General features: G+C 38.3%; 1 protein-coding gene across 1 annotated transcript in view; it reads left to right on the forward strand.

The window, feature by feature from the left end:
- The window catches only part of TTN (titin), a 238731-nt gene that overhangs the window by 171154 nt on the left and 45273 nt on the right, over nt 1-22304 (forward strand). Inside the window, exons 185-222 of the mRNA XM_055812704.1 lie at nt 53-370; nt 461-757; nt 866-1165; nt 1856-2170; nt 2267-2415; nt 3259-3409; nt 3500-3781; nt 3872-4174; nt 4263-4565; nt 4684-4965; nt 5398-5697; nt 5797-6099; nt 6212-6520; nt 6604-6885; nt 7121-7420; nt 7562-7855; nt 7952-10918; nt 11020-11340; nt 11459-11743; nt 11950-12249; nt 12559-12861; nt 13956-14231; nt 14347-14646; nt 14737-15039; nt 15280-15579; nt 15700-15987; nt 16084-16380; nt 16469-16771; nt 16865-17170; nt 17956-18243; nt 18346-18636; nt 18731-19018; nt 19196-19786; nt 19889-19993; nt 20507-20704; nt 20789-21085; nt 21204-21791; nt 21883-22185. Coding sequence (XP_055668679.1) covers nt 53-370; nt 461-757; nt 866-1165; nt 1856-2170; nt 2267-2415; nt 3259-3409; nt 3500-3781; nt 3872-4174; nt 4263-4565; nt 4684-4965; nt 5398-5697; nt 5797-6099; nt 6212-6520; nt 6604-6885; nt 7121-7420; nt 7562-7855; nt 7952-10918; nt 11020-11340; nt 11459-11743; nt 11950-12249; nt 12559-12861; nt 13956-14231; nt 14347-14646; nt 14737-15039; nt 15280-15579; nt 15700-15987; nt 16084-16380; nt 16469-16771; nt 16865-17170; nt 17956-18243; nt 18346-18636; nt 18731-19018; nt 19196-19786; nt 19889-19993; nt 20507-20704; nt 20789-21085; nt 21204-21791; nt 21883-22185 — 13986 coding nt within the window. The remainder of the gene's footprint in view (nt 1-52; nt 371-460; nt 758-865; nt 1166-1855; nt 2171-2266; nt 2416-3258; nt 3410-3499; nt 3782-3871; nt 4175-4262; nt 4566-4683; nt 4966-5397; nt 5698-5796; nt 6100-6211; nt 6521-6603; nt 6886-7120; nt 7421-7561; nt 7856-7951; nt 10919-11019; nt 11341-11458; nt 11744-11949; nt 12250-12558; nt 12862-13955; nt 14232-14346; nt 14647-14736; nt 15040-15279; nt 15580-15699; nt 15988-16083; nt 16381-16468; nt 16772-16864; nt 17171-17955; nt 18244-18345; nt 18637-18730; nt 19019-19195; nt 19787-19888; nt 19994-20506; nt 20705-20788; nt 21086-21203; nt 21792-21882; nt 22186-22304) is intronic.

Here is a 22304-nt window from a genome sequence, read left to right on the forward strand (position 1 = left end):
CCAGATGGTATTGTACAGTGGATTTATTCACATTTTTGTTCTGTTTGTGAAGATCCTCCTGATCCACCTATTAAACTAAAGATTGGCCTTGTAACCAAGAACACGGTGAGCTTGACATGGAAACCACCAAAGAATGATGGTGGAGCTCCTGTTACACATTACAATGTTGAATGTCTCCGCTGGGATCGTACTGGAGAAGTGAAAGAGACTTGGAAGCAATGCAACAGACGTGACGTGGAAGAAACAAAGTTTACTGTTGAGGATCTTGTAGAAGGCGGAGAATACGAATTCAGAGTCAAAGCTGTAAATATAGCAGGTCCCAGTAGGCCATCAGCCACTGTTGGTCCACTTGTTGTCAAAGACCAGACATGTAAGTAATAACTGGTATCAGTAAATACAAATTTCATTTTAACATTATGTAGTATTTTTGTATGTTAATTTTTTCAACATTTCATTGTAGGCCCACCATCTATTGAACTCAAAGAATTTATGGAGGTTGAAGAAGGAACAGATGTTAACATTGTGGCCAAAATAAAGGGTGTGCCCTTCCCCACATTAACATGGCTAAAAGCTTCTCCAAAGAAACCAGATGACAAAACACCTGTGCTGTATGATCAGCATGTCAACAAGATTGTTGGTGACGATACTTGCACTTTATTGATTCAACAGTCTCGCAGAAGTGATACAGGCTTATATACTATAACAGCTGTAAATAATCTGGGAACTGCTTCAAAGGAGATGAGACTAAATGTTCTGGGTAGATATCAATAACTCTTGTACATTGCATTAATTGATAGCGTTCATGTGATGCTTTATTTTAATAGCATTTGAATTAATTCTTCTTTATAAAAAATGTATGTTTTAGGTCGTCCTGGACCTCCAGTGGGACCTATTAAATTCGAATCCATTTTGGCTGATAAAATGACAATATCATGGCTTCCTCCATTAGACGATGGTGGTTCTAAGATTACAAACTATGTCATAGAGAAAAAAGAAGCAAATAGAAGGACATGGGTACCTGTTACTAATGAGCCTAAGGAATGCTTATTCACTGTTCCCAAGTTGATGGAAGGCCATGAATATGTGTTCCGCATTATGGCACAGAACAAGTATGGTATTGGAGAACCTTTGGATAGTGAACCAGAAACAGCACGAAACCTTTTCAGTAAGTGGGAATATGCTTTCAAATTATGCCAGTCATTTTCATATGCTGGCATGTGTACAGCATCTGTTAAAAACTACTGCTACTTTTCTCAATTCACATAAATTTTCTAGAATAGCTTGAAGAGCTTTAGCATTAGTAGTTACTTCTTAAAAGCACATGCAGTACTTAAAAATACTTCCCCCCTCCTTGTTATAAATTAAAATACAAACTCATGATTTTTTAAGGTTTAAATATACTAATAACGGTTATCTGATAAGATTCAGATAATTCTGTTGTATTTGAGACATTATTGACCTCAGAGATCAGGAAGAGTCAATTTTCTGCCTTAAGTTTTAAAAGAGAAATTAGGCAGAGTAGCTCTGATGTAGAAGGAATGTTAAGCTGGCAAGAGAAAATAATTTTTCAAACATCCAAGGTTAGGCTGGCCACTGAAATGAGGTACTGATCCAGGAACACAAGAAAAAGTCATTTTTGACAATTGTTATTTGAGGGAAAGATATTTTATGGTTCACAGAAGTATATGTACCTGAATAGGGATGGGAAGGTGAATGAGGGAGAGTGTCTCATGCAGATAGGTAACTGTCTAATGCGGCTGTGACCATGTGAGTGCATGGGTCTATTTTTGCTCTCTAGCTACCTCCATCTTCCTTTAGCTTTTTTTTACAAGTATGTGTAAATTTCTTCCCACAGCTGTTCCTGGACCTTGCGACAAGCCAACAGTCAGCAGTATAACACGTGACTCAATGACTGTAAATTGGGAAGAACCAGAACATGATGGTGGCTCTCCTATTACTGGTTACTGGCTGGAGCGCAAAGAGACCACTGGGAAGAGATGGACGAGGGTTAACCGTGATCCTATCAAACCTATGACACTGGGGGTTTCATACAAAGTTACAGGTCTTATTGAAGGCTCTGAATATCAGTTCCGTGTTTCAGCTATCAATGCAGCTGGTGTTGGTCCACCAAGCATGCCATCTGATCCAGCAATTTGTAGAGATCCTATTGGTAAATATTTTAGATTCCTATTGTTTAATTTGAAAATATTCAAATAATAACAAAGAATATATTGTTAAGATGTAATGGTATGATGATGTTTCTCAGCCCCACCTGGCCCTCCTATTCCAAAAGTTACTGATTGGACAAAGTCTTCTGTAGACTTGGAGTGGAGTCCACCACTAAAGGATGGCGGTTCTAGGGTCACTGGCTACATTGTTGAGTATAAAGAGGAAGGAACGGAGCAATGGGAACGGGTAGGTGGAAAACTATAACAGAATTTGCATTTCTTCTCTCTGTGTGTCCATCAAAATAAATCACACCAGAAAAGACAGTTTACAGATTTTCACTATGCAAGTTATTTTCTTAAAGTTCGTATCTTTGCACCATTATTATCTTCATATATTTAAAATGTAAGACTACATCCACCACAACATCGTTAATTTTGTAGTTTCCTAAATAATTTTTAAATTTCTGTTTAAAGATGTGAGAAAATATGTAGGTAATTTTTGATAAAAGAACAGAAGACAAAACCAAGTTAGAACTGGCACAAAAGTAAGTCTCACTGGTGCCAAATCATTTGCAACTACCACATCTCCACATTTTCCTACTTTTTTCAATAATGCATTACTGAAAATTTAACTAATGCATACCTTGGCTATTTTTTGTATCTCCATAAACACTTGAGTACATTTTAAATAATACCTAAATTCCCTGCACTGTTTCCAGGTAAACAGGCTTCATATTGGGGTTTAAAAAACCCAAAGAATTCCTTTTTGTTTTGCCACTCTCACTTATATGACTTTATTTGTCCAATAATACATGTAATTTTTCTGAGACTACAGGCTGTTACAATTGGTGTAACATCCTTGTCTGTTAGAATTATTAAAAAAGTGAATCTTCAGAATAGCTTTTATGTCCGTGTCCTATATTTCTTTACATGGATTCTCAAGAATTCTTTGTGAGCAAGATTCATGTATGCTTAAAACTGCCTTGTGCTTGTAAATCTGAAACAACATCTGGTTTAAGATTAGTTTCAAACATCACAAAGAAATTGATGATACTTTAATGTTAGCTGACATTACAGTGTTTTCTTACAGGTAAAAGATAAAGAAGTTAGAGGAACTAAGTTCGTTGTGGCAGGATTAAAAGAAGGATGCTTTTACAAATTCAGAGTTAGAGCAGTGAATGCTGCTGGTATTGGAGAGCCTGGAGAAGTTACAGACATCATTGAAATGAAGGACAGAATTGGTATTTATGGTTTATGTTTATATTTTTAGTACCTTTAAGTCAAAGTAAGAAAAAAAAAAAACATTTAATTTTTTTGTTCACCTCCCACAGTGGCTCCTGATATTAATTTGGATGCAAGTGTCAGGGACAGGATTGTTGTTCATGCTGGAGGAGTAATTCGGATCATAGCATATGTCTCAGGAAAGCCAGCTCCAACAGTGACTTGGAGCAGAGATGACCGAGCTTTACCAGAAGAAGCCAAAATTGAAGAAACAGCTATTAGTTCTTCTTTGGTCATCAAGAATTGCAAAAGAAGCCATCAGGGTTTATACACTCTTCTTGCTAAAAATGCCGGTGGTGAGCGGAAGAAGACTATTATTGTTGATGTGCTAGGTAAATAGCAACCTCAGTCCTTGCGAACAAGTAAAATTTCATAACATTCAGCATGTAAACTTAAATACTCCATTTCTTCTTTGCTCTCAGATGTGCCAGGCCCAGTTGGAATGCCATTCCTTACTGAGAACCTAACCAATGACTCTTGTAAATTGACATGGTTTACTCCAGAAGATGATGGTGGTTCTCCTATTACCAACTACATAATCGAAAAACGTGAATCTGACCATAGAGCCTGGACTCCAGTAAGCTACACAGTTACAAGACAGAATGCTACTGTTCAGGGACTCACTGAAGGGAAAGCCTACTTTTTCCGAATTGCAGCTGAGAATATAATTGGCATGGGTCCATTCACAGAGACAACAAAAGAGATTGTCATTAGAGATCCAATAAGTAAGTATACTTTGGGGTTTGGATTACTGTCATATGGGATGAATATGCAAAAAATGCATTTACCATATTTTTTTTTGTTTATTCACAGCTGTTCCTGACCGTCCAGAAGACCTGGAAGTAAAAGAAGTTACCAAGAACTCTGTTACATTAACTTGGAACCCTCCAAAATATAACGGAGGCTCAGATATCACCATGTATGTTCTAGAGAGCCGTCTCATTGGAAAAGAGAAATTCCACAGAGTGACAAAGGAGAAAATGCTTGATAGGAAATACACTGTAGGAGGCTTGAAAGAGGGTGATACCTATGAATATCGTGTGAGTGCTTGTAATATTGTGGGGCAAGGCAAGCCATCATTTTGCACAAAACCAATCACATGCAAGGATGAAATTGGTATGTATCTTTTTCATATTTCTTTTGAAAACAGCGATTATATTTACTGGTTCCTTACTTTTTCTTATTAAAATTGCTGACATTTGTGGGCATTGTGTTTTTTAATATTGTCTTTCAGCTCCTCCATCACTTGATCTTGACTTTAGAGACAAGCTTATTGTTCGAGTTGGTGAAGCTTTCAGCCTGACAGGACGTTACTCGGGCAAGCCCACACCAAAGGTTACTTGGCTAAAGGATGATATTGTTGTCAAAGAAGATGACCGTACAAAGATCAAGACAACTCCTACAACTCTTTGCTTGGGGATACTAAAATCTGTTCGTGAAGACTCAGGCAAATACTGTGTTACTGTAGAGAATAGCACAGGATCAAGAAAAGGATTTTGTCAAGTTAATGTTGTTGGTAGGTTTTATTGAATAACACTATTGTCTGTCATTTTTAGTAGTGATTAGAATTCATTGAATTTATAAAATGTAATTATTAAAATGTATCCTTTATTACATTAATTTGATTTGCTGCATTCTCATTTGTACTGAAATACAATTTATTAATTTTAAGTACATAGTAAACTCTGGCTTAGTTTATTCAGCCTGAATAATTTAATGTCTGCATGCATTTAGAGAATGTCAACACTGTAGAAAACATAAATCACCAACTAACTTATAAGCAAACACGTATTAACAAGAATAGTCTCGAGGTCTTGATTCCTTCTTAAATCTGTGATGCCAGGTTTCTGATTTCATAATATATTTACTGTATTGACAACTGTTTAATCTATGCTGCTATGTGAAGTTCATATAAAAGCGTGGGTATGCCTTATTTTTTCTTAAACAGATCGCCCATCGCCTCCAGTAGGCCCAGTTGTATTTGATGAAGTTCATAAAGATCATATGGTAATTTCCTGGAAACCTCCATTAGATGACGGAGGCAGTGAAATTACAAATTACATTGTTGAGAAGAGGGATGCACACAGAGACCTGTGGATGCCGGTTACATCTGCCACAATTAAGACAACAAGCAAAATTCCGAAGCTGCTTGAAGGAAGAGATTATCAAATTAGAATTTATGCTGAAAATCTTTACGGCATAAGCGATCCGCTCATCTCTGATGAGATGAAAGCCAAGGACCGTTTCCGTATGTCATTCATTTGCAATCTTACTTTGACACTTTAATCTTTACTCTGTTTGTAGTGCTTCTAAACCCTTTTTTTTTTTTTCTTCCCCTGTCCCCAAGGTGTTCCTGATGCACCTGAGCAACCCATCATTAAGAATGTTACCAAAGACTCTGCAGTAGTGGTTTGGAACAAACCATATGATGGAGGCAAGCCAATAACAAACTATATTGTAGAAAAGAAGGAAACAATGGCTACAAGATGGGTCAGAGTTACTAAAGACCCAATTTTCCCCAGTACTCAGTTCAAAGTACCTGACCTCCTTGAAGGCTGTCAATATGAATTCCGTGTTTCAGCAGAAAATGAAATTGGTGTTGGTGATCCTAGTCCACCCTCAAAGCCAATTTTTGCTAGAGATCCAATTGGTAAAGTATTAAATTTCATTTCTCATTGAAATTTCAATGTATTCTTCAGTTAGAAAAAAAATTTAATGGATTCCCTTTTCCCCATTTCTTTCTCTTTTTGTTTTTTAAACAGCAAAACCAAGTCCACCTATTAATCCAGAAGCAGTAGATAAAACTAAAAATTCAGTTGATTTGTCTTGGCAACCACCACGCCATGATGGTAATGGCAAGATAATAGGCTACATTGTTGAGTATCAGAAAGTTGGAGATGAAGAATGGAAAAAGGCTAATCTTACAGCAGATTCTTGTCCTGAAACAAAATACAAAGTCACTGGCCTTACTGAGGGTTTGACATACAAGTTCAGGGTCAAGGCAGTCAATGAAGCAGGTGAATCTGAACCAGCCTATGTTCCTGATCCAGTAGAAGTAAAGGACAGACTTGGTGAGTTTAATAAAATCAGATAAGTTTACCTAAGAGGGTTTTTTCCCCTCATTTTCTAAAAAAACATATCATTTTGATTTCAGAACCTCCTGAGCTGATACTTGATGCTAATATGGCCCGAGAACAGCATGTAAAAGCTGGAGATACTCTAAGGCTTAGTGCTGTTATTAAAGGTGTTCCATTCCCAAAAGTTTCTTGGAAGAAAGAAGATCGTGAAGTCTCACCCAAAGCTGATATTGAGGTTACAGGAGTTGGCAGTAAGCTTGAAATTCGTAACACTATCCATGAAGACGGTGGAATTTACTCTCTGACAGTTGAAAATCCAGCTGGTTCAAAGACTGTTTCAGTAAAAGTTGTGGTCTTAGGTAATCTCTTTTATGTTCCTTTTATACTGCGTGCTTTTAGTCTATAATTAGAGATTAAGAAGTAATGGAATGCCTGGAAAATATCAAGAAACTAAGTTATAAGAAATACATAGTAAAAAAAAAAAGGACTAAAAATTATATAAGATGCATTAATTTCTTGTGAAGTTTACTAAGTTTTGTAAAAAAATGCCTTAGTTATCAAATAAGTAACAGTTTCAATTTTTGTCAATATTAGACAAGCCTGGTCCACCCAGAAATCTGCAAGTCAGTGAAGTTAGAAGCGATTCTTGCTATCTCACTTGGATGGAACCAGAAGATGATGGTGGCTCTGTCATTACCAACTATGTGGTGGAAAGGAAAGATGTAGCTTCTGCACAGTGGGTAGCCATCTCATCATCCTCCAAGAAACGCAGTCACATGGCAAAATATCTGGTGGAAGGGACTCAGTATGTCTTCCGAGTTGCAGCTGAGAATCAGTTTGGTAGAGGTCCATATGTGGAAACACTCAAGCCTATTAAAGCTATAGATCCACTGCGTAAGTGTTTTTAGGTTATATAATTTGTTCTGTTCCTATTGTTGGCAATTTTTTATCATCTTGTGGTATTAATGCGAACACAGTACACTGCTACCATAGATTGGTCATCTGAGTAACCATTTTGGTTTTGTATTTTAAAAGATCCTCCAGGGCCACCAAAGAATCTGCATCATGTAGATGTTGACAAGACTGAAGTTTCCCTTGTTTGGAATCGACCAGATCGTGATGGTGGTGCTGAGATAACTGGATATTTGGTGGAATATCAAGAAGACGGTGCAGATGAGTGGACAAAGTTCCAGACGGTCCCTATGCTAGACTGTGTTGTGACAGGCCTACAAAAAGGAAAAATATACAAATTCCGTGTGAAAGCTCAGAATATTGTTGGTCTTAGCCTTCCAGATACAACTATACCCATAGAGTGTCAAGAAAAACTAGGTAATTTTTAGGGGTTTTGTGGTTTTTGCTGATTCTGTATCTCTTTCTTTAAACATTTATCCTAAAAAAGTAATTTCTGTTTTTCTCTAATTTCAGTACCTCCATCTGTGGAACTAGATGTGAAGTTAATTGAAGGTCTTGTTGTTAAAGCTGGCACCACAGTGAGACTTCCTGCAATTATGAGAGGTGTGCCAGTTCCTACTGCAAAATGGGTTACTGATGACGTTGAAATTAAAACAGATGGCAGATACAAGATTGAGACTGACAATTATTCAACTGTACTTACCATCAAGGACTGTGTAAGAAAAGATACAGGAGAATATCTACTCACAGTGTCTAATGCAGCTGGCAGCAAAACTGTTGCTCTGCACCTTACAGTTCTGGATGTTCCTGGCCCACCAACTGGTCCTATTAATATTCTTGAAGTAACACCAGAACATATGGTTATTTCTTGGCGCCCTCCTAAAGATGATGGTGGGAGTCCTATAATAAATTATATTGTGGAGAAGCGTCAGTCAAAGAAGGAAACATGGGGAGTGGTTAGCTCTGGAACAAGTCACACAAAAATTAAGGTTCCACGACTGCAGAAAGGCTGTGAATATATTTTCCGTGTTCGGGCAGAAAATAAGATAGGCATTGGTGCACCGCTTGATTCAGAACCAACAGTTGCAAAACATATGTTTGATCCACCATCCCCACCTGGTAAACCAACTGTTTATGATGTTACAGAAAATGCTGCAACAGTGTCTTGGACCCTACCAAAATCTGATGGTGGAACTCCAATAACTGGTTATATACTTGAACGTCGGGAAGCATCTGGTAAATGGGTGCGTGTCAATAAGGCACCTATACTTGATATGAAATATAGAGTCACTGGTCTTTTTGAAGGCAACACATATGAATTCAGAGTATTTGCAGAAAACATGGTGGGCTTAAGCAAACCATCTCCAAGCTCTGATCCAATAAAAGCATCACGTCCTATCACTCCTCCCGGGCCACCTATAAATCCAAAATTAAAAGACAAAACCAAAGAAACAGCTGATCTTGTGTGGACAAAGCCCCTCAAGGATGGTGGCAGCCCAATTCTGGGATACATTGTGGAATGTCAGAAAACTGGAACTACGCAGTGGAATAGGATTAATAAAGATGAACTCATTAGACAGTGTGCTTTCAGAGTACCTGGCTTAATAGAAGGAAATGAATACAAATTCCGAATAAAAGCTGTCAACATTGTGGGAGAGGGAGAACCAAGAGAACTGGCAGAAACTGTACTTGCAAAGGATATTCTTTCTCCTCCAGAAGTAAGCCTAGATGTGACCTGTCGGGACTTAATTACTGTCCGAGTAGGCCAAACAATCCGTATTGCTGGTAAAGTAAAAGGCAGGCCAGATCCTGACATAACGTGGTCTAAAGATGGCAAAGTACTAGTCCAAGAAAAGCGTGTTGAAATACTCCATGATCTACCTAATGTTGAACTGCAAGTGAAAGAAGCCAAAAGATCTGATCATGGCAAATATATTATAGCAGCTAAGAACAGCTGTGGACATGCTCAAGCTTTTGCTGTTGTTAATGTACTTGACAGACCTGGACCATGTCAGAACCTGAAAATAAGTTACGTCACAAAAGATTCTTGTATGATCACTTGGGAGAGTCCAGTGGATAATGGTGGCTCTGAAATTACAAATTACATAGTAGAGTACCGTCAACCTAACCAGAGGGGATGGTCAATTGTCTCCTCTGATATTGCTAAACGATTAGTAAAGGCAAATCTTATAGAGAACCGTGAATACTTCTTCAGAGTTTGTGCAGAAAACAAAATAGGTCCAGGTCCTTGCATTGAGACCAAGACTCCTATCCTTGCCATCAATCCTATTGACAAGCCTGGACCACCAGAAAATCTTCACATTGCAGAGAAAGGAAAGACATTTGTTTATCTGAAATGGAGAAGGCCAGATTATGATGGTGGAAGTCCCAATTTGAGTTATCATGTTGAGAGAAAATTGAAAGATTCAGATGAATGGGAAAGGGTTCACAAAGGCAGCATTAAGGAAACACACTACATGGTAGATAAATGTGTTGAAAATAAGATTTACCAATTCCGAGTTCAAACCAAGAATGAGGCAGGTGAAAGTGACTGGGTAAAAACAGCTGAAGTTGTTGTGAAGGAAGATCTGCAAAAACCAGTGCTAGACTTGAAGTTAAGTGGAGTGCTAACTGTCAAAGCAGGTGAAACAATTAGAATTGAGGCTGGAGTCAGAGGAAAACCACAGCCTGAAGTTGTATGGACAAAAGACAAAGATGCCACAGATCTAACCAGATCTCCAAGAGTCAGTATTGAAACAACTTCTGACACATCTAAGTTTGTTCTCACAAAATCAAGACGTAGTGATGGTGGGAAATATGTGATTACTGCAACTAACACAGCTGGAAGTTTTGTAGCATATGCTACTGTTATTGTCTTGGATAAACCAGGTCCTGTAAGAAACTTGAAAGTCACTGACATTTCAAGTGATAGATGTACTGTTACTTGGGACCCTCCAGAAGATGATGGTGGTTGTGAAATACAGAACTACATCCTGGAAAAATGTGAAAGCAAGCGTATGGTTTGGTCTACATACTCTTCCTCTGTCCTAACGAACCATGCAAATGTGACACGGCTCATTGAAGGTAATGAATATATATTCAGAGTTCGTGCAGAGAATAAAATTGGCACTGGTCCACCAACAGAAACACAGCCAATTATTGCCAAAACAAAATATGATAGACCTGGACGCCCTGACCCTCCAGATGTCACAAGAGTTAGCAAAGATGAGATGACTGTAGTTTGGAATCCACCAGAATATGATGGTGGCAAATCAATTACAGGATACATTTTAGAGAGGAAAGAGAAACGATCGCTAAGATGGGTTCCTGTTACTAAGACTGCAATCCCAGAGAGACGCAAGAAGGTTACTAACCTCATCCCTGGTCATGAATATCAGTTCCGTGTCAGTGCAGAAAATGAAGTTGGACTTGGAGAACCAAGCTTGCCATCAAGACCTGTAGTAGCAAAAGATCCAATAGGTATGATACCACTGTATTCTACTGTAATTTTTTTAATGTTAACATAACAGATTGCTGGATTCACAACTGTGTTCTTATCTGTCATTTTTGTTGTCTTTCAGAACCACCTGGTCCTCCCACAAACTTGAGAGTGGTTGATAGCACAAAGAGTTCCATAACACTTGGCTGGGGAAAACCAGTGTATGATGGTGGTGCTCCAATTATTGGATATGTTGTGGAAATTAGACCAAAAGTTGAGGGTGCTGATCCTGAAGCAGGATGGAAACGATGCAATGTTGCTGCCCAAATTATTCATACAGAATTTACAGCCACCAGCCTCGATGAGAACCAATTATATGAGTTCAGAGTTTCTGCCCAAAACCAGGTTGGCCTTGGCCGACCAGCTGAACTGAAGGAAGCTGTGTCTCCCAAAGAAATACTTGGTGAGTTTTCCCATCCTTTTTATGAGTATTTATATACAGTCTTTTATTTGTACTAGGTTTGTTTTATTTTGTTTTGTGTGCTAAACTTTGCATTTTATTGTTTCATTTTGTCTTTCAGAACCTCCTGAGATTGAGTTGGATGCAAGCATGAGAAAGTTAGTGATAGTCAGGGCAGGATGCCCTATTAGACTTTTTGCCATTGTTAGGGGTCGCCCAGCACCAAAAGTCACCTGGAGGAGAATGGGTATTGATAATGTTATCAGAAAAGGACAAGTTGATCTAGTTGACACTATGGCCTTCTGTGTCATTCCCAATTCAACACGTGATGACTCAGGCAAATATTCATTGACACTTGTTAATGCAGCTGGAGAAAAAGCTGTATTTGTGAACGTCAGAGTGCTGGGTAAGTAATGACAGAAATATGTCTAGATAATTTTTTAACTACGTTGAATGTTCATTACAGGAATTTTTATGACCCCCGGGTGCTACCATTTTTAAGCACAACTGTATCAGCTGACACTAACTCCTCCTGTGTACGAAGCTGTTAGCCCCTTTAATTTTAACTTAATAAAGAAGAAAAGACTAGCATAAATTGAAATTTCTTTATAGATACTCCTGGACCTGTGTCGGACTTCAAGGTTTCAGATGTCACCAAGATGTCATGCCATCTTTCATGGGCACCTCCGGAGAATGATGGTGGTAGCCCAGTGACTCATTACATCCTGCAGAAACGTGAAGCTGACAGGAAGACCTGGGGAACAGTCACTGCAGAATTAAAGAAAACGAGTTTCCAAATAGCTAACCTTGTACCTGGAAATGAATATTTCTTTAGAGTAACAGCAGTAAATGAATATGGGTCAGGTGTTCCAACTGACATACCAAAACCAGTTCTAGCAACAGATCCCCTAAGTAAGTATGCCTTTATGCACATCTTCCATTTTTTTCTCTAATTTTAATATTTTGCATTTTTTGAAAGTTGTTGTTTCTAAACTGGACAATACTACTAACTACTCAATGATAAACATAAATATTTCAGTATCAGTTTCTTTCAAATAATACAATCTATGAATATAGTACCTTTGCGATTGTAAAGAATGTTTTCCATAGTGTCCTTGTTGATTTAGCATGGACAGCATCCAATAATTCAGTAAGTAGTCAATAGTCAGAAAATCTGTTAAATTCAATGTTTAATGTGTTTGTGTTTTTTTCCTCTGAAAGGTGAACCTGATCCACCAAGAAAACTTGAAGTTACTGAAATTACGAAAAATAGTGCTACTTTAGGCTGGCTGCCACCACTACGTGATGGAGGTTCTAAAGTTGATGGATACATTGTTAGCTACAAAGAAGATGACCAACCAGCAGATCGTTGGACAGAATATTCAATTGTTAAAGATCTTTCCATTGTTGTAGCTGGCCTGAAAGAGGGAAAGAAATATAAGTTTAGAGTGGCAGCTAGAAATGCTGTAGGAGTAAGTTTGCCAAGAGAAGCTGAAGGAGTATTTGAAATTAAAGAACAACTCAGTAAGTAAAAATTTAAATACTACCTATGCTGCAATAGTCTGCTTTAATAATGAAATGACCAAGAATTCTAGTTCTTTGAGTGAGTTCCAGAAAGACATATGCTTTGTGAAGTCATCTGGAGGACTATGGTTAACTGTATTGAATGTTTTGACAGGTCAGAAAGGATGAGAGTTGACCTCTAATTCAGAAATATTAAAGAATTTTGCAGGTATGGTTTCAGTTGAAACCAGAAGATAGGAACTAAGGAGAAACAATAAATACCTTCAATGAACTTACGATGAGAGAGGAAAAGAGAGTGATAATTTGAGAGATAAATGGGGCCAGAAGTGACAGCTGTTTTAAGAGAAGAGGAAACAAGTTCTTTATATTGTAGAATTGTTTGAGATGTCAAGCAAAAGGCAGGGAGCACAGGTTGGCCTAATTAGGGTGGTAGGGTCCCTGAGGTACAGGAAGACATAGGGGTTAGAGGCAGATGAGAAAACCTTCTTCATTTGTGAAATGGAAAGAGGAAGAGAGAGGTACAGGAGCAAATGAGAAAACTAGCCAACGGCAGGAAGGAAAGTACATCAAACATATTACCAGGTTTCTTTTTTTAAGAAATCAGATGTTGTGCAAAAAGAAGTTGTAGAAGGGGCTCTGTCTGAAAATTAATCCAAGGATATTTAAAGGATTGACTGTGGAAATGGGTTTAGTTCAGTAGGAACTTCGGTCTGTCTTTTCTCCTCCTTCATACTTGTCTTGTAGAAAGTCAGCAATAAGGGAGAAACAAGTTCCAGATATAAAGTGGAATTACATGTCATGCATTAATAGTGCACAAGTCTCTACGTAAACACGTGAGAAGGAAATCCAGACTCAAAAATACTCTCTTATAAACTTAGCAGAATGTAAAAGTAAGACTAGAATAGATACTGCCCACTGCAGAATCCCTAGTTGTCCATAAGTGGAACCTAAATTAAAAATTATCAAGCCATTCCTGCTCGTGATTCCACTTAGGAGAGAAGCAGAGAATGTTTACAAGAAAATATAAGAAAATGTTAATCAATATGCCACAGAAGCTGAATTTATAAGTCTGTGTGTTTTTTTTTTTTTTTCAGTCCCACCTAAGATTCTGATGCCTGATCATGTTCACATTAAAGCTGGAAAGAAACTGAGAATTGAAGCTCATGTATATGGGAAGCCTCAGCCAGTCTGTAAATGGTTGAAAGGAGATCAAGATGTACTTACATCCAGTCGCCTTGCTGTGCATAAAGCAGAAAAGTCTTCTGTTCTTATCATTAAGGATGTAACTAGAAAAGACTCTGATTTTTACACTCTTACTGCAGAAAATAGCTCTGGTATGGATAGTCAGAAAATCAGAGTGATAGTCATGGGTATGTTTCATTTAATTATTTTTAAACCCAGCGTTATGCAGAACTAATTTAATATATTCCAGGGGTTGCAACGTTCTTTCATCCCTTTTTTTCCTTAATATACTTTTTTCTGCAGATAAACCAGGTCCACCACAGCCTCCATTTGATATTTCTGAAATAGATGCTGATGCTTGCACTCTTGCATGGCATATACCTCTTGAAGATGGTGGCAGTAATATTACAAACTATGTAGTTGAGAAATGTGATGTAAGCCGAGGAGACTGGGTAACAGCTTTAGCTTCTGTCACGAAGACAAGCTGCAGAATTGGAAAGCTGATTCCTGGACAAGAGTATATGTTCCGCGTTCGTGCTGAAAATCGTTTTGGGATTTCTGAGCCCCTTACTTCTGGCAAGATGATTGCAAGATTCCCATTTGGTATGTCAGTTTTTCATAGCTGCATTTCTCTTTTTAGTCCTCCTAGTAAGAAAGCATGTGATTGAAATTCATCTTTGTGCTTCATCCTAGATGTTCCTAGTGAACCAAAGAATGCACGTATTACCAAGGTCAATAAGGACTGCATTTTTGTTGCCTGGGATAAACCAGATAGTGATGGAGGCAGTCCAATCACTGGCTATCTCATTGAGCGCAAAGAAAGAAACAGTTTACTGTGGGTGAAAGCTAATGACACAGCTGTACGTTCCACAGAATACCCTTGTGTGGGGCTCATCGAAGGTCTTGAGTATACCTTCAGAATTTATGCATTGAACAGAGCTGGAGCAAGTAAACCTAGTAAACCAACTGAGTTTGTCACAGCAAGAGCACCAGTTGGTAAGTCAAACATACCAATAATTTGCAACAGACTGCTGTTTTTATGGTCATTTTCAGTATATCTGCAACTCTTTATGATCTTCAGTTTGCCCTTATGTTTGTATTTTCATGTATACCATGACTGCACTGTGAGTGCACTTTGTGGGTATGCTGTAAATAGGATCCAGCCCTATTAAAGCCATTTTTTTAATGTTACCTTTTTTGGCAAAACAGACTATAACATGATCTTATTTGCCTTAGATCCCCCTGGAAAACCTGAAGTTATTGATGTTACTAAGAGTACTGTATCACTGGTATGGACAAGACCAAAGCATGATGGTGGTAGCAAACTTATTGGCTACTTTGTTGAAGCTTGCAAATTACCTGGTGATAAGTGGGTTCGGTGCAATACAACACCACATCAAATACCTCTAGAAGAGTACACTGCTACTGATTTGGAAGAAAATGCTCAGTATCAATTTAGAGCAATTGCCAAAACAGCAGTTAACATTAGCCGACCTTCGGAACCTTCTGATCCAGTGACCATTCACCCAGAAAATGGTAAGGAATGTAAAGGCATTTGAGAACTCTGATAAGAGTGTGTGCATATTGAACTAACACTCATGTGGAGAATGAGATGTTTATCTCTTACTAGACTGATAAAGTCTTGGGTTCTTTCAGTTCCCCCCAGAATAGAGTTGGATCTGTCTATGCAGTCACAGCTTACAGTAAAAGCTGGAACTAATGTGCGCCTGGAGGCAAATGTTTATGGCAAGCCAATGCCAACAATCACCTGGAAGAAAGACGGAGAAGTTTTAAAGCCATCTGAAGGTGTTAAGATCACCACTAAGAGAAACCTTGCTACGGTAGAGTTGTTCAGTGTTAACAGGAAGCAAACGGGAGACTATACTATTACTGCTGAAAATACAAGTGGATCCAAGTCAGCAACCATTAAGCTTAAAGTACTTGGTAAGCTAAAGACTATCTGTTAATAATAAATAACATTTATAATTAAATGATACAGCAAGAGATAGAGCTATAACAATGTGATGTTAATTCTTCTAGATAAGCCTGGTCCACCAGCCTCCGTTAAAATCAAACACATGTATGCCGATCGTGCAATGCTTTCTTGGGAGCCTCCTCTGGAAGATGGAGGTTCAGAAATTACTAACTACATTGTGGACAAGCGTGAAACAAGCAGACCAAACTGGGCCCAGGTCACTGCCAATGTACCCATTACAAGCTGCACAGTGGAGAAACTAATAGAAGGACATGAGTATCAGTTCCGCATATGTGCTGAAAACAAATATGGTGTTGGAGATCCTATCCTGACTGAACCAGCAGTTGCTAAGAATCCATATGGTAAGTGCTTTGTGGGGTAGCTTCATTAGTCACTGGTTTTTTGTGTGCCTTACGAATGTGAACATAACTTTCAAATAAATCTTCACAGATGTACCCGGACCTTGTGATCCACCGATAATTAGCAATGTAACGAAAGACTTTATGACTGTTAGCTGGAAGCCACCAGCTAGTGATGGTGGATCCCCAATAACTGGTTATATACTTGAGAAGCGTGAAACTAAGGGTCTTACCTGGACAAAGGTAAACAGAAAGCCTGTCATTGAAAGAACTGTCAAGGCTACTGGACTCCAAGAAGGAACAGAATATGAGTTCCGGGTCATAGCGTTGAATAAGGCCGGACCTGGCAAGCCTAGCGCACCATCTAAAGCAGTATACGCTCGTGATCCTCAGTGTAAGCTACAAGTCTCAAATATTTTCCATGTTTATTTCCTAATACTTTTTTACAGCATTTGGTGTGACCATTTTATGTTATTTTTGCTCTCAGATCCTCCTGGCCCACCTGCTTTCCCGAAAGTGGTTGATACTACTCGTAATTCGATAAGCCTGTCCTGGGGCAAACCAGCATATGACGGAGGAAGCCCTATTATTGGTTACCTAGTGGAAGCAAAAAGAGCTGACACAGATAACTGGGTCAGATGCAATCTACCCAAGAACTTACAGGCTACACGATTTGTGGTAACAGGTCTGATAGAAGATACAGAGTACCAGTTCCGCATTTATGCTGTCAATAAGATTGGATACAGTGATCCAAGTGATGTTCCTGATAAACACACTGCCAAAGACATTTTAAGTATGTTTGCTGAAAACAAATTATCTTGTTGACTTTTGCTTTAGTTCATGGGATGGGTTTCAAAGACAGGGTTTGTCACAGAACACAGAAGGAGATTAATTTGGAATCTGTCATTTCTCAAAAAAATTAGGCTAGAAGTGGCTAATTTGGATGAGAATAGGGTGATTAGGAACAGGAACTGAGTAGAATCTGAGTGGTGTCTGCCTTTTTCATTTTTATGTTAGATGCTCTGCTGCCTTCTAGTTTGGGTCTTCAAGAATTTTTTCTTTCTCTAAGCCTAAAATTAGACTTTTCAGTTCTCTTGTGTTCTTAAAACTTCCACTCTTCTTCATGTCTTCTAAATAATTTGAGAACAAGATTACCATTCTAACCATCTGTGTGACACACTATTTAGTTGTATGACACTTATTCCTTAAGAAGCTGGCTTCTGTATGCGTTTTGCTGTATGTACAAAAGCGTTGCTTCACAGAACTGTCTTGGTTCAAGAAAAGCAGTATAGTCCAGGAGGCTTTGAAACTCCTTTGAATTCTAGAGAAACTAGGAGGCTTCTTCATGTGATAAGTAAAATAAATGGTGGAAAAGGCAAAAAAATGGAATTTAAACGAGTGCAAAATAATGCCAAGTTTGCAAATGATCTTGAAACGGGAGTCAGGAAACTAAATCACTAACATCATCATGGGTTCATACTAGTGAAATGCCAGTAAAGAGGAACTTTTTGTTGCAGTAACTTTAGTGATAGTCTTAAAGATGATGTTTTAACTGCATGCTTTTTGTTAAACACACAGTTCCTCCTGAAGGAGAACTTGATGCAGAACTAAGGAAAGTCCTTGTGTTGCGTGCTGGAGTCACTATGAGACTTTATGTACCAGTAAGAGGACGTCCACCTCCAAAAATTACATGGTCTAAAGTGGGTGCCAACCTAAGAGATAGACAAGGATTAGATATCAAGTCAACTGATTTTGATACCTTCCTGCGTTGTGAAAATGTAAACAAATACGATGCTGGAAAATATGTTCTCAGTCTGGAGAACAGCTGTGGCAAAAAGGCGTACACCATTGTTGTAAAAGTACTTGGTAAGTGTCAGGGGTTTCCCCATTATAATGATTTGTTAACTTTTTAACTGATAATTTTTTTTATTTTACTACATCAAATGTCGGTTTGTTGTGTTTATCTAGATACTCCGGGCCCTCCAATTAACCTGATTGTAAAGGAAGCGTCTAAGGATTCTGCCTTCATTACATGGGAACCTCCACTAATAGATGGTGGCAGTCCAATCACAAATTACGTCGTTGAAAAACGTGATGCAGAAAGAAAGTCATGGTCCACAGTAACAACAGAATGTCCAAAGACAAGCTGCAGGATAACTAACTTAGAAGAAGGCAAATCTTACTTCTTCAGGGTTTTTGCTGAAAATGAATATGGTATTGGTGACCCCTGTGAAACTCGTGATGCTGTTAAAGCTTCTGGTAAGAAAAAAAGATCCATTTAACTTGTTTTGGTGTTCAAATCATATATATTTCTCGCTTGAATGGACACTTACTATACTTTTCTTCCATCTAGAAACACCTGGGCCAGTTGTGGATCTAAAAGCTTCAGCTGTAACAAAATCTTCATGCAATTTAGTATGGAAAAAACCTATCAGTGATGGTGGAAGCCGTATTTTTGCATATGTTGTCGAGGTCCTGATTGGTGAAGATAAATGGCAAGAAGTCATGCGGGCAAAGAACCTCCATTTTTCAATGAGAGACCTAAAAGAAGGAGAAGAATACACTTTCAGAGTGAGAGCCCAAAATGATGCTGGATATGGAACTCCAACAGAGATCACAATTGTGGCAAGAGATGATGTTGGTAAGAAGCAAGATCATTGATGCAAAGCTTCACTTACCCAAATTACATTTATTTTATGCTTATTATCATTACTATGCATACATACAAATCAGGTGCTTACATAAATACAAAACAACATTTTAATTTTATCACATAATTTATGTATAGTTTAATAATGGGTTTCTTTTATTTTTACAGTGGCACCTGATCTTGATTTAAGAGATCTACCTGATTTGTGCTATATAGCTAAAGAGGGTAGCAATTTCCGTCTTAAAATCCCAATTAAAGGCAAACCTGTCCCTGCTGTAACTTGGAAGAAAGATGAAGACCAGGCACTTACTGAGAGTGGAAGAGTTGCATTTGAATCTACAGCAGTTAACACCACACTTATAGTACATGACTGCCAAAAAGCTGATGCTGGAAAATACACAATAACTCTAAAAAACGTTGTTGGCAGCAAGGAAGGCACTATTTCTGTAAAAGTTGTTGGCAAACCTGGCATACCAACTGGTCCGGTGAAATTTGACGAAGTCACAGCCGATGCCATAACCTTAAAGTGGGGCCCTCCAAAAGATGATGGTGGTTCAGAAATCACTAATTATGTCCTAGAGAAGAGAGATAATGTAAACAATAAGTGGGTGACTTGTGCCTCTGCAGTCCAGAAGACCACGTTTAGAGTTACAAGACTTCATGAAGGAAATGAATATACATTCAGGATCAGGGCTGAAAATAAATATGGAGTAGGTGAAGGTCTTAAATCTGACCCTGTCATTGCAAAACATCCATTTGGTAAGTATCCATTATAATTTTTAAAATTGAAAAAAAATGTTTTAGGGGTGGTATTTATTTTTAGTGTTACTGCATATATATATATATTTTAATATTTTTCAGATGTGCCAGATGCTCCTCCACCTCCCAACATTGTTGATGTTCGGCATGAATCTGTAGCTTTAACTTGGACTGATCCCAGAAGAACCGGAGGCTCACCAATCACAGGTATGTCCCAAAAGCCTCCCTAGTGTTTCAGTTCTTAATAGTTCTTTCCCTGTGTCAAAGGGTAAGCTAAAACTATCAGGTGTTTATGCTTTAGATTGATTGAGATTGATTGATTGATTGATTGATTGATTGATTGATTGATCACTGTTTTACTTCCTACTCTTTGTCTGTGATTATTTTTAAAAAATATTTAACTTAAAAGTCAGGAAAAGACTAACTGAAAAACAATATTTTTGCACAGAGTCAAAACATCTAAAGAAAGAAAAACAAACTTACATGTTACATTACTTGGGTCTATAAAATTAGCAATTTGCATTTACAGACATCTCGTAATTGTGATTACATATAACTGTAAGGTATGTCCATATCCATTTCTTAATCTGTTTTTCAGTGTTCCTCTTGTACAACGTGTATGTGACATGCCATACAGGCAGTATGATATTTCACAATGCTATGAGAAATTAAGATTTCTAGAAAACCACTCATACTTTCATCTCACCATTTATCTTCTAGGTTATCACATTGAAGTCAAAGAAAGAAATAGTCTTCTGTGGAAGAGAGCAAATAAAACACCAATAAGAATGAAAGATTTCAGAGTGACAGGATTAACTGAAGGTCTGGAATATGAATTCAGAGTAATGGCAATCAATATGGCTGGAGTAGGAAAACCAAGTCTGCCATCGGAACCAGTTGTGGCACTTGATCCTATTGGTAAGTCAACATGAGAATAAAAAGGAAAATTCTGAAATTTGAAAAAACTTTTGTTTGACCACTATCTATTATTTCTTCTTCTAGATCCTCCTGGGAAACCTGAAGTTATCAATGTAACTAGGAACTCAGTAACACTCATTTGGACAGAACCAAAATACGATGGTGGCCATAAGTTAACTGGCTATATTGTTGAAAAGCGTGAATTACCCTCAAAGACTTGGACAAAAGCTAACCATGTGAATGTTCCAGACTGTGCATTTACTGTAACTGACCTCACTGAGGGCTCCAAATATGAGTTCAGAATTAGAGCAAAGAACACTGCTGGGGCTATCAGTCCTCCATCTGAATCCACAGGAACCATAATATGCAAGGATGAGTATGGTATGTAGATGGCTAAAAATGTAGAATTTTATTTGAATAATTAATACTAAATTCTCTTCCCCACCCCACCCCCTTCTTGTTATAACATTTGGGGGTTTTTGTTTCTTTGTTTTGACAGAGGCACCAAGCATTGTTATCGATCCTACTTTGAAGGAAGGTTTAACAGTAAAAGCAGGAGACACCATTACAGTGTCTGCTATTAGTATCCGTGGTAAACCACCTCCAACTTCAGCATGGTCAAAAGCTGGAAAAGATTTTAGACCATCAGAGCTCGTGCACATTGAAACAACACCAACTTCTTCTACTCTAACTGTCAAATACGCAGCCAGAAAAGATTCTGGAGAATATACAATCACTGCAACCAATCCTTTTGGCACTAAGCAGGAAAGCATACATGTGAAAGTTTTAGATGTTCCAGGACCTCCGGGGCCTATTGAGATCAGCAATGTTTCAGCAGAAAAAGCAACTCTTACATGGTCACCTCCTGCAGAAGATGGTGGATCACCAGTCAAATCATATGTTCTTGAAAAGAGAGAAACTAGCCGACTGCTCTGGACATTGGTTGCTGAAAATATTGAAAGCTGTAGGCATGTTGTTAGCAAGCTCATTCAAGGAAATGAATATGTTTTCCGTGTCTCAGCAGTAAATCAATATGGCAAGGGTGAACCAGTACAATCAGAACCAGTTAAAATGGTGGACAGATTTGGTACGTAGAAAGCTAAGAATTTCCAGTGCGTTTTTATTAATCTCTGAAGACCTGAATTTTGTGTTAACTGTACTGTTCTGTTCCTTAACAGGTCCCCCAGGCCCTCCTGGAAAACCAGAAGTAACAAATGTGACTAAAAATACTGTCACAGTTACCTGGAAAAGGCCAGTAGATGATGGTGGAAGTGAAATCACAGGTTACTATGTGGAGCGCAGGGAAAAGAAAGGTTTAAGATGGGTCAGAGCAACAAAGAAACCAGTTTCAGATCTTAGATGCAAAGTAACTGGTCTCCAGGAAGGAAATGAATATGAATTCCGTGTCAGTGCAGAAAACAGAGCAGGAGTTGGACCACCAAGTGATGCTTCTAACTCAGTAATGTGCAAGGATGTTACATGTTAGTATCATGCCTTTTCTTTTTTTGGGGGGTGGCTGGGAGGCCAGGGAGCACATTCAGACAGCATAAGAGTGACTTCCTCTGTAATGTATTGTTTTTATTTTTTCCTCACTTTTCAG

Source organism: Falco peregrinus, chromosome 8 (assembly GCF_023634155.1).
Source record: "Falco peregrinus isolate bFalPer1 chromosome 8, bFalPer1.pri, whole genome shotgun sequence".
NCBI lineage: Eukaryota > Metazoa > Chordata > Aves > Falconiformes > Falconidae > Falco > Falco peregrinus.